At 41.6% G+C, this 12,235-nt stretch overlaps 1 protein-coding gene across 10 annotated transcripts in view; it reads left to right on the top strand.

The window, feature by feature from the left end:
• Nucleotides 1-12,235, top strand: part of PCNX1 (pecanex 1) — a 307,205-nt gene that overhangs the window by 263,606 nt on the left and 31,364 nt on the right. For all 10 annotated transcript variants that reach the window (XM_073609815.1, XM_073609817.1, XM_073609816.1 and 7 more), the window contains 3 exons: nucleotides 3,111-3,341; nucleotides 5,962-6,062; nucleotides 6,179-6,329. In XM_073609815.1, the coding sequence (XP_073465916.1) occupies nucleotides 3,111-3,341; nucleotides 5,962-6,062; nucleotides 6,179-6,329 (483 nt within the window). The remainder of the gene's footprint in view (nucleotides 1-3,110; nucleotides 3,342-5,961; nucleotides 6,063-6,178; nucleotides 6,330-12,235) is intronic.

The following is a 12,235-nucleotide window of genomic DNA, read 5'->3' as shown; positions in this document are numbered from 1 at the left end:
GGGAGGTCCCTCTATGGGATTCCTCCTTCCTTCACCCAACTGGGTGGTATTTAGATTTTTTTCTAGGGCTTTAGCCTTCACGAAACAAGTCCCTCCTTCCCCTTCCCTACATGAGCCAATTGTTCTGTTTTTTGACAGATGGCTGTTTGAGTCTCTGTTCCGTACTTTGGCCACAAGGTGCTTCTGCTGTCGCTTGTCTTTTCGGATCCATTGACCCTTCTTGTTCTTTCACTATGGGTTTGTTGCTGCCGTTTTGTCTTTTTTGTTTGTTTTTTTTTTTTGTTGTTTTGCTCGACCCTCGATTTATGGCCTGGGGACATCCTATGGTTTAAGAATTACTGTATCCTGTACTATTAGGATTATGGGAATGTTGATGTACCTGTAAATTCTATATCTTGGAGTACAGTACAGGACACAGGTCCCGCCCCTCTTTATGCTCTAATCTTTTACTGCTTGCTAAAAAAAAAAAGTGATGCCTCATGGAGTGGGCAGAGTTATTTTGGGTACACGGGGGGTGGTTCCCAGCAAAGTTTTTGCCAGTGTCCATTCACCTGAAGGCAACGGCATATAAACTATGGTCTAAGAAATCAAGTTCTGTGTACGGTGCTGTACTCCAAGACATGGAAATGACAAGTAAATCAAAATACCCGTTTTCTTTATGACAATATTTTTTACAGGCTAAAGTTTCCCACATACTTTACATTAACCGTTTCACCTAGACTGGAATTCAAGGTGAAACCTTTGAGAAAATCGTGTGAAAGCTCACCTTATTTACCGTATTTATCGGCGTATAACACGCGCCGGCGTATAACACGCACCTAAGTTAAGGAGGGAATTTTAAGGAAAAAAACTTTTAGGAGTAAAGTTTAAGGAAGAAAAACTTACATTAAAATGCCCATCAATGCAGCGTTATCAGTGTCCATCTGCAGCCTTGTCAGTGTCAGTGCAGCCTTGCCCCAGTGTCCATTGCAGCCTTGTCAGTGCAGCCTTGTCAGTGCAGCTTTGCCCCAGTGCAGAATTGTCAGTGCAGCCTTGCCCCAGTGTCCATTGCAGCCTTGTCAGTGCAGCTTTGCCCCAGTGCAGCCATGTCAGTGCAGCCATGTCAGTGCAGCCATGTCAGTGCAGCCATGTCAGTGCAGCCATGTCAGTGCAGCCATGTCAGTGCAGCCATGTCAGTGCAGCCATGTCAGTGCAGCTTTTCTCCAGTGCAGCCTTGCCCCCGTGCAGCCTTGCCCCCGTGCAGCCTTGCCCCCCCGTGCAGCCTTGCCCCCCCGTGCAGCTTTGTGGGATCGCCGCGATCCCTGCCGTCATACACAGCCCTGTGTAAATTTAAATATGGCGCCGAGACTGCAGGGACTCGGCGGAGCGCTGATACACATAGCCGAGAGTCCTCGGGTTTTCTCGGCGCCGCTTACAGTCCCGCCCAGTTCCGCCCTATGGGCGGGACTGTAAGCAGCGCCGAGAAAACCCGAGGACTCTCGGCTATGTGTAGCTCCGCTCCGCCGAGTCCCTGCAGTCTCGGCGCCGTATTTGAATTTCCACACGGCTGTGTCGATCGCTCCGATCACACACAATTGGGGGGGGATCGGCCTATAACACGCACCCACGATTTTCCCCTGATTTTCAGGGGAAAAAAGTGCGTGTTATATGCCGATAAATACGGTAATTATAGATTTCCAAAAACTTGACAGGAAATGTGAACGTTTGTAAAGTTTCCTATTTTACACTAGCATGTACTTTTGTTATTGGAACAGTGTGGTTTCACAAATGAATACGCTGGCCCTAGACGCATTGAACTGTCCGAATTTCGATCCATTTATGGGCAGGTTGGTTGTACTGAAGTTGATCTATCAATCGACTTCAGTGCAACACGCCTGTCAGTTTTTTTTAATTGTACGATTAGAGCCCGCAGCAGTAATCGTATTCTGACAGAAAAGAAAATTCTATAATGTATGGGCCAGCCTTATATCTCCTGTTAGGTTTTTGAGAAAGCAACATTTGTGCAATCTTTTGTAGATAATAACGCCAAACAATCATGTTACCAGATAAGTGCTAGTGGAAGTGTTTCTCATATTTTGTGTCAAAGAACTCAATAGCTACTGCAGTGATGGCTGCAGTTTTCGTTGACCATGCCAAGCAGCTGCCCTTCTGTGTAATAACCACAGGAGGTTGCTCACTCGGCATGGACGACATCCAGAAGAACTTGTTGCATTTTTATCAATAAATGTTTAGTGTGTATCATTTGGACAAGGTAGAGATAAGGGGCAGTAATTTTACAATCTCCACCTTGTCCATTCTCCACCAGAGATTGCTTTGCATACATTGATAAAAATGCAAGACATTCTCTGAATGACTTGGCACCCAGAGGATTTTGGTCATCACTGTAGTAGCCCGAACTACTATAATGATTTGCAGTTTATGCAGAGGCTGGTGGAGAATTACATATGCAAATTTACATTATTGTAAGCAAGCCCAATGTAAATATGCAAAATATTTAATTGCTGGAGTTCAGCTTTAATATTTGTTGTCAAATACCTGACCTGAAGCACATTAAAATCAATTTGTAGCCAATTAACATGACTGAACCAAGTGGTTTATCTTGCCACAAAGCAATTAAAGAGGTTGTAAAAAAAAACCCTGTAAGACAAAGGCGTAATGAGCTACTATGCATCGCATTATTATTATAATAAAATACTTGCGTTAGAACAAAGCCTTCCAGCGGCGCCCGCACACCGCTGAGATGGCTGACATTTCTTCCAGGTTTGCGGGCTCCAGCGCTGTGAGTGGCCAGAGCCGTGATGATGTCGTCACACCAGCGCGGGAACCGCTGTTCACTGCACAGGGCTCGGAAGGAACGGCACCTGTGGCCGTTTTTTTCAGAGCGCATGCTCCAGTTATGTCACTGGCTGCATGTAATGTAAATATCTCCTAAACGGTAAACGTTTAGGAGATATTTGCAATACCTATAGGTAAATGTCTGCAGAGGACGTTTTAAGGCAAGAACCTTACTATTCATAATCTTGGATATCTAGAAACCTTTGAATTCCTGAAAAATAAAATTATTCCATTCTGTTTGCATAAATACTGACTATTTAATTTCTTTGTGTTAGGGCATTATCTATTATGTAACAGTCTCATCAAAACTGGAAGAGTGGTTAGCTAATGAAACAATGCAAGAAGGTCTTAGGCCGTGTTCTGATCACTGTTATGTGGATGTAGACCCCACTTTTAATCCAAATATTGATGAAGATTATGACCTGCGATTGGCTGGCATTTCTCGGGAGAGCTTCTGTGCAAGTTACCTGAACTGGATCAAGTACTGTTCTTCTCGGAGAGAAAAGGTGACATAAGTGTGCCTATACATATTATGCCTAACTAGAGATTAAAATGCAATTAAAGGCAGGAGCAAACATGTATATATATATTTCTGCTACCAGGCAGCATTAGATGTGGTGGCTGCATATGTTTTTATTTTTTCAGGTTTTTTTTTCTTTTTCTGCTGCTGTTCCTGTTAGTAACAAATTTCCTGTCTTAGGATGACCATGGTCAGAGTCACTGTACTGTATCTCTGTAGAAGCAGGGTTGCCGCACTAGGCTGCTCACACCTAATATGGACTAAAGTACTCCCCTTCTCCAGCTTCAGAACATAGTAGGGAGTTGTTCTGTGGTCCACAGAGTAGAACTGATCAGGGCTGATTGCCTCCATTGCATTGAAATCTCAGGCAGTTTCGCGTTCAAAGCTGTTTATGAGCTCACTTGTTTTCCAGCAGGGTCAACAGTTTTTTGGGGTTTTTGTGCATTTATCCAACAGATATAACAAGCCTTTTCCATGGTACATTTAACAGACCAAATGGCAAAAATTTAGAGAACACCATTGTTAAGGATCACATAAACTTATGAGCAGATAACCCCCCCCCTTCTCCCCGGGAATGACTTGCCAAAAGGTAACTGTTATGCCTTGACCTAGAATCCAAAGTGCAGTACAGTGCCTTGAAAAGTATTCATACCACTTGAAAGTTTACATATTTTGTCGGGAATGTATTTTATTGGGATTTTATGTGATAGACCAACACAAAGTGGCACATAATTGTAAAGTGGAAGGAAAATATTTTTTTTTAAAATATCTTAAAAGTGTGGCATGTATTTGTATTCAGCCCCCTTTACTCTGATACCACTAACTAAAATCTAGTGGAACCAATTGCCTTCAGAAGTCACCTAATTAGTAAATAGAGTCCACCTGTGTGTAATTTAATCTCAGTATAAATACAGCTATTCTGTGAAGCCCTTAGAGGTTTGTTAGAGAACCTCAGTGAACAAACTGCATCATGAAGGCCAAGGAACACACCATACAGGTCAGGGATAAAGTTGTGGAGAAGTTTAAAAGTGGGTTAGGTAATAAAAAAATATCCCAAGCTTTAAACAGCTCACGGAGCACCGTTCAATCCATCATCTGAAAATGGAAAGAGTATGGTACAACTGCAAACCTACCAAGACATGCCCGTCCGCCTTAATTGACAGACCGGGCAAGGAGAGCATTCATCAGAGAAGCAGCCAAGAGTAACACTCGATGAGCTGCAGAGATCCACAGCTCAGGTGGGAGAATCTGTCCACAGAACAACTATTAGTCACGCACTCCACAAATCTGGCCTTTATGGAAGAGTGGCAAGAAGAAAGCCATTATTGAAAGAAAGCCATAAGAAGTCCCGTTTGCATTTTGTGAGAAGCCATGTGGGGGATATAGCAAATGTGGAAGAAGGTGCTCTGGTCAGATGAGACCAAAATTGAACTTTTTGGCATAAAAGCAAAATGCTATGTGTGGTGGAAAACTAACTGCATATCACCCTGAACACACCATCCCCACCGTGAAACATAGTGGTGGCAGCATCACGTTGTGGGGATGCTTTTCTTCAACAGGGACAGGGAAGCTGGTCAGAGTTGATGGGAAGGTGGTCGGAGCCAAATACAGGGCAATCTTAGAAGAAAACCTGTCTGCAAGACTTGAGACTGGGGTGGAGATTCACCCTCCAGCAATCCAAAGATCCTAAACATACAGCCAGAGCTACAATAGAATGGTTTAGATCAAAGCATATTCATGTGTTAGAAAGTCCAGACCTAAATCCAATTGAGAATCTGTGGCAAGACTTGAAAATTAGCTGTTCACAGACGCTCTCCATCCAATCTGACAGAGCTTGAGCTATTTTGCTAAGAAATATGGGCAAAAATGTCACTCTCTAGATGTGCAAAGCTGGTAGAGACATACCCAAAAAGACCTGCAGCTGTAATTGCAGCAAAGGTGGTTTTACAAAGTATTGGCTCAGGTGGGATGAATACAAAAGCACACCACACTTTTCAGATCTTTTATTTGTAAAAAATTTTGCAAAACCATTTATCATTTTCCTTACACTTCACGATTATGTTCCACTTTCTGTTGGTCTATCACATAAAATCCGTATAAAATAAATTTACAATTTTGGTTGAAACGTGACAAAATGTGGAAAATTCCAAGGGTATGTATACTTTTTCAAGGCACTGTACTTTGTTTGCATGGTGCAGTAGTGATGAGGAATGCATTAACCCAGTTACGCAAAGATTTTCTGACTACTAAAGAAAAGAAAATCTCTAACTGCAATTGTAAGTGCTTCCAATGGTTAGTCTTAAGATTGCCTTACAAATGCCACATAAGAACCCAGTTTTTACTCAAAGTCTCTTTGAGTCTTCAGATTGGAAGTGGGATTCGTTTTTTTTTTTTTTTGTTTTTTTTTTGTGGCTGCAATAAATTAGTAGTGAACCTAACATATTACTAAGTAAGGTTTTATTACATATTTTTAGAGTAATTTTACCTAAACTGTTCACCATGGCACCAAATCAACGTGATTTTATCAAGCTAATAACATTTTGTAAATAGCTAATTGTATCATTCATGCTGTGTGTTTACAATGTAAAAATAATTATTTCCGTTAGCCTATTGATGCAGAGAAAGATTCTGCCTTGGTTACTCTGTGCTATGGCCTTTGTATATTGGGAAGAAGAGCCCTGGGAACAGCCTCTCACCACATGTCTAGGTAAGTTGAAGTCCTATTTGATGACAACTGCAGGTTAATATTAGAACTTAAAAATAATAGAGGATTCTCTACAGGAATTCATGTCCTAAACTTTGTTGCAATAATTTACATTACAGCAATTTGGAGTCATTCCTGTATGGTCTACACGCCTTGTTCAAGGGAGATTTCCGCATTTCCTCCATCCGTGATGAATGGATTTTTGCAGACATGGAATTACTCAGAAAGGTAGTAGTCCCAGGAATCCGGATGTCATTAAAACTTCACCAGGTATGCACATGGGCAGAATTATACTACTGACTTTTACTGAATTTTGTTAATACTTCCGAAGAGCATTCTTACTCCGTACTGCTGACCGTTAGCAGAGTACCCATCAGCGCTGCATAGAGTAAAATTATCATGAGTGGCAGCTAAGAAGTGTCTCGGAATCTACCAGGCAAACAGTGGGAAAATTACTCTGGCAGGCATTTTAAAAAGTTGTACTTTTAAATTGATTCAGAAGTATGCCTGCATTCTAATCTGTTTTATAGGTTAGCAGGGATTAAAGTTGTGTAACTCCAAGAATTATCCTAATCGTACGATACAGGGGACAGGCTTGACATTTGTAGACCCTAGGGTTTAGACTGTCGCCATCAGGTGGTGATTGAACACTGGCAAACCTTTTGGACAAGCCACCTTGGACATACCATACCCCCCTATAACCCTACTCCACTCCATGAGACCTCAGTGTTTTGCTAGTGTCTTTAGGTGATGGATGTTTTCTCCCCTAGGGAGATGTTTTTTTTTATTGCTTAACCAGTTTTTTTTTTTTAATCTGGATTCTTCACTGCCTTCTATTATAACAATTAAAGCAGTGCACCCGGAAGAGTGTAACCTTAGTAATAACTTGGGAACGGGATCCTTCAGTGTGGGGAAGGCCTGTCCTGCTGCTTCGGGCAGTGGACTCTGCTTGGGCATTCACTTCGGAGTTGAGTGCAATGAATTGCTATAGTTCCTAGGCCCTGAAAACCTCCCCATCACAGATGAAAACTGGACCTAAATAGGGACCAACGACATGGTAAGGTATAAGAGGTTCGTCCTATCAGAACAGTACTATAGTTTTATAGCAAGTATGAGATTTAATATCTTCATTATTTGCTGTGCACTTACTTAGGTGTCCTCTGGATAGTATTTGCTCTATGCAATAAAAATGAATAATAATCAAGAGACCAGGAATTTGTTTGAGCTTGTTCACTTATCTACTTTTAAACTTGGTGATAAAAAATTTGCCATTTAGAGTTTAGTCTCAGGTGGATGACTAGGTGTTGGATTCCACCACCTGTTGCGCTGTTGCCACCGCCTCCCCCCCCCCTTCCACCCTTCCACGAAAAAATAGATTGGGCAACTTATGACAATTTGAGTACTCTTAAAAAGATTTTAACTCCTTCAAAAACCATTGCTGTTGTACAGTATATCCTGTGGAAAAAGAATTTACTAAAAGTAGACTGTTCCAGTAGTAAACCCTGCTGTCTCAATCCTAATTAAACCTCTTACTATGCCTACAGAATATGTTCCTTCATTTAAAGATTCTGCAGACAGAAAATTTGGGACACTCCTAAAGGCTCTACTCTTGCAGGCCTAACGCTATTGCTGCAAGCTGTCAAACTGCAGCTAATTGGGCTATTCACAGTACAATAACCCTGTGGGGGGGGGGGTATTTGTCCCATTCTAGCCCTAAAACCCCAAATGGGTACCCTCAGGTTTCAACATTTCATATATAATCAGTAAGGTCAGCAATTGCCTCTCAGAGAGGTAATCTCTTACATTGGCAAACATTCAAGATGCCTACTTGCACGTTCCCAATTACCCACCTCATCAGTGCTTTTTTACACTTTGTAGTAAGAGACAAACACTTTCAATTTGTCACATTGCCATTCAACCAATCCTTGGCCCTAAGAGTATTTACAACGGTTCTTGCACCCCTACTCCCCCTTCTTAGAACTCTGTGTTTTCAGGTCATAGGGTATCTAGAAGACCACCTTCTGAAGGATTCATCTCTATTTAAACTATTTGCAAATGTCCAAACGACTATTCAGATTCTTCAGGCCTTTGGCCGGGTACTCAACATTCAAAACTGCTGTTTAGCCTTCCTGTTACCTAGAATACATAGAACTTCTAGGCACACCCCAGGGAAAAGTGTTCCTTCTGCCAAAGTGTATTTCCACTTTTGCAAGCTTATTGGGATAACACTTTATACAGTATTTGTTACATGTCCTAGCACAGATAGCTTAACACAGATAGCTGACCAGCCGCCGCAGTTTTACTGCGGCAGAATGGCACGGCTGGGTGAAACGACGTTACCTTACGTCGCTTCACCTTTTGGCCACCAGGGGCACTTTCGCTTGCAGCGTGTGCCAGGAGCAGATGCGAGTGCCTGGCGGATGCGATGACCACCTGGCTTCCACGATCGCTCATGACAGAACGAGAACCGGGATCTGTGTGTGTAAACACACAGATCCCGATTCTTTCAGGGAAGAGCAGACCGATCGTGCATTCATATAATGTATGAACACCGATCGCTCGCTCTCTCCTCCTAGACAGTCCCATCCCCCCACAGTTAGAAACACACATAGGGAACACAGTTAACACCTTAATTGCCTCCTAGTGTTAACCCTTTCCCTGCCAGTGACATTTACACACAGTAGTCAGTGCATTTTTCTAACACTGATCGCTGTACAATTGTCAATGGTTTCAAAAATGTGTCAAAAGTGTCCGATGTGTCTGCCGTAATTTTGCAGTCCCAATAAAAATCGCAGATTGCCCCCATTACTAGTAAAAAAATAAATAAAAATGCCATAAATCTATCCCCATTTTGTAGACGCTATAACTTTTGCGCAAAAATTTTTTTTTTTTTTTGCGCAAAAAAATTGCTTATTGCGATTTTTTTTTTTTTTTTTTTTTTAACAAAAATATGCACAAGAATATATATCAGCCTAAACTGAGGAAAAAATTAGTTTTTAAAAAAATGTGGGATCATTATTATACTGAAAAGTAAAACATACTGTGTTTTTTTTCAAAGTTGTCGCTCTTCTTTTGTTTATAGCGCAGAAAAATAAAAACCACAGAGGCGATCAAATACCACCAAAAAAAAGCTCTATTTGTGGGAAAAAAAATACGTCAATTTTGTTTGGGTACAACGTGGCACAACCGCGCAGTTGTCAGTTAAAGCGACGCAGTGCAGAATGGCAAAAAATGGCCTGGTCATTGACCAGCTAAATCTTCCGAGCCTGAAGCGGTTAAAAAAAAATTTTAAAATTGCAACTTACTTTTTTTAAATGCTGTTTTTTGGACCCCCCCTGCCAGCACGAAAAGTCTTCTCTGTTTGAGGGGGCTGGGCATCTGTGGTTGGCATAATTAACCCTTTCTGTACTGTGTATGCAGATCCTCATTATCAGTTGTAACTAGATTTCAACACGGTCTGTCCTAAGAAAGGATTAAAGGTGTAGAGGCTGGGCTTTTTCCTATGTATGATAATGAGGACAGACTTGGGGCAGACTCACTTTAACAATGTTCAAAAAAAACCTTGCAGTCTGCCAAGACCCCCTCTGAGAAACCTCTAAAAGGTTATAAATATTTTTAGAACTTTTTTTGGGCGTGCTGTGTGAATAGGAACACATAACAAACATATAGTGGGGTTTTCTAAAATGTATCTGCGAATTTGGAGTTTAATCATGTATGGATTCTCTCCAACCACCCCTCTGCATTGACATTTTTTTTTTTAAATGGATGCATGCACCGCTGGTCTCTTCCAGAAGTTTCGGAATGACTGGCAGCACAAATGCTGCCAGCTTCTGTTAGATGGGAACTATAGGGCCCTGCGGAAATTTGCCATGCGTGCACACATGCTTTGCAAAAGTTGTGGCTTAGTAACTTGCTGCCTCCTGGTATAGCTGTGATGTTGCAATCCCAGGAGGCAGCAGGGCCGTATTCTAGGTCAGAAACCAGGAAGAGCTGCCTTGCAGCATAAAAAAAGTAAACCAAGGTCATTTTTTTTTGTTTTAACATTTGTGTAAGAGGGGAGGGACAAAATAGTAATGTGTTAGTGGGTTAATCTCTACTTTAGGATCAAAAAGGCATCCCTCTGTGAAATTCTACATGATGGGCCTAATGGTATTCCCAATTGAGTCTCTCTCTCTCTCTCTCTCTCTCTCTCTCTCTCTCTCTCTCTCTCTATCTATCTATCTATCTATCTATCTATCTATCTCTCTCTCTATCTCTCCCCCTCCCTCCCTCCCTCCCCCCCCCCCTCAAGGGCCTATTCAACACAACATTCTTTTGGCATGCCTGGAACAAACATATTCCCTCTCTTGATCTTCCTATGCTACTCTCCAGTGAAGCAAAGAACTCCCTAACTTGGTAGATTTCCATCCTAACCTTGAAAATGTGGAAGTTGTTGCTTTCATGCTCATGGAAGGTGATAACAGATGCCAGACTCACAAGTTGGGGAGTTTCAGTCTCTCAAGGAAAGTGGTCACCAAGGGATGCATAAACTTCCTGGAGGTCAGAGCAAAAAAACAAACTGTGTTACTGGACGTCCCTTCTACAGGAACTCCCAATTGGGGTGCTGTTAGACACTGCTACAGCAGTGACCTGTACCAAACATTGGGGGATAATGGGAGTCCGCAGCCTTAAGAGCTAAGTTCCCCTTTCAAAATAAATAAATAAATGCACATATTTTGCAAGTAGAAAAAGGGCTTTTATGTCTTGTTTTTGTTTACTGGAGCGTGCAAAGCATTGCACCCTCGATCAGCAGATTGTGGGTGCAATATCAGGCTCTAACTTTGTAGCTAGCACAAAAAAGCCTGGTGAGACATGTCAAGGTGTTGGGCATATTGTATCCAGACTTTTTTTGTGGCATTTGCAAAGCTTTGTTTCTTGCAACCATGCAGCTCCTTTTTGTTCAAGTATCATCGTATCGTGCTCCTTAACAACCACACCGAGTTTTCCCAGAGCAGCCTGTATTTCTTCTGAGTTTACCTGTAGGTTTTTCTTTGTATCCTGAACATTTTTTCTGGCAGTTGTGGCTGCAATCTTTCTTAATCTGCCTGACCTTGGCTTGGTATCGAGATCCCCAAATTTTCCACTTCTTATAAATGATTGATCAGTACTGACTGGCATATTCAAGGTTTTAGTTATCTTTTTATATAATTTTCCATCTTTATAAACTTAAATTACCTTGTTATGCAGGTCTTTGACAGTTATTTTCTGCTCCCCACGGCTCAGTATCTAGCCTGCTCAGTGCATCTATGTGAGCGCTAACAAATTCATTGACTATACACAGACACTAATTGCATTTTAAAAAGCCACAGATGTGTGAAATTAACCTTTTGAATTGACTTTTTAACATGTGTGTATCACCTTGTGTGGCCAAACTTTCCAGGGTATATAAAGTTTTGATCAGGGCCATTTGGATGATTTCTGTTATATTTTAAAAGGGGCCAAACATCTATGTGGTAACAAATGGCTTCATATGATCATTATCCTTAAAAGACAGTTTTTTGGCATGATCAGTGATATTTTCAATATCAATGCCAACATTTCACGATTTCTGCCAGGATGTGCAAACCTTTGAGCACAACTGTAAGTTAAGTCCAATTTTTTTTTTTTTATTTAAGTCAGCCATACACTAATTGAATTGTATCCAGTTCCTAATGATCGGTATGAAATTTGCATTGTATTTGCCCCTTCTGCACACTTTCATCCAACACCCTTTAATTGAAAAATCGAAGGAGCCAGGCAGACAATTGTTGTCCATACAGCAGCTGCATCCAAACAGCAGGGCAACAATGGCTGCCAAAATGTAAAAGCCACAGTAGGGAATTTGTCCATCTGCACTTTATAGTGTTGATGGCTGAATCTATTAGATTATTTTTGGTCGTCAACCCCCCCCCCCCTGCAAGTTGAATGAAAATGGTCAGCCTTACATTGGTCCAGCTTGGTCTGATGTAAGTATCATTATCTGTCACCCAAAGGGCCGCTGGGGATGCTGAAAATTACTGTAGTGTAGCTTGCACTACATACATTGATAATTGTGATCTTCCGGGTGATACTCCAATAGCTTCCTCTTTGCTCACTTCCTCTGCACTTCGTCCAATCAGAAAATGCCCTGCATTAGGGAAAAAAAAAAAAAAAACAGC

Source organism: Aquarana catesbeiana, linkage group LG13 (genome assembly GCF_042186555.1).
Source record: "Aquarana catesbeiana isolate 2022-GZ linkage group LG13, ASM4218655v1, whole genome shotgun sequence".
NCBI classification, from domain to species: Eukaryota; Metazoa; Chordata; class Amphibia; order Anura; family Ranidae; genus Aquarana; species Aquarana catesbeiana.
The sequence above is the reverse complement of the archived record's forward strand: the minus strand, read 5'-3'. Positions and strand labels throughout refer to the sequence as shown.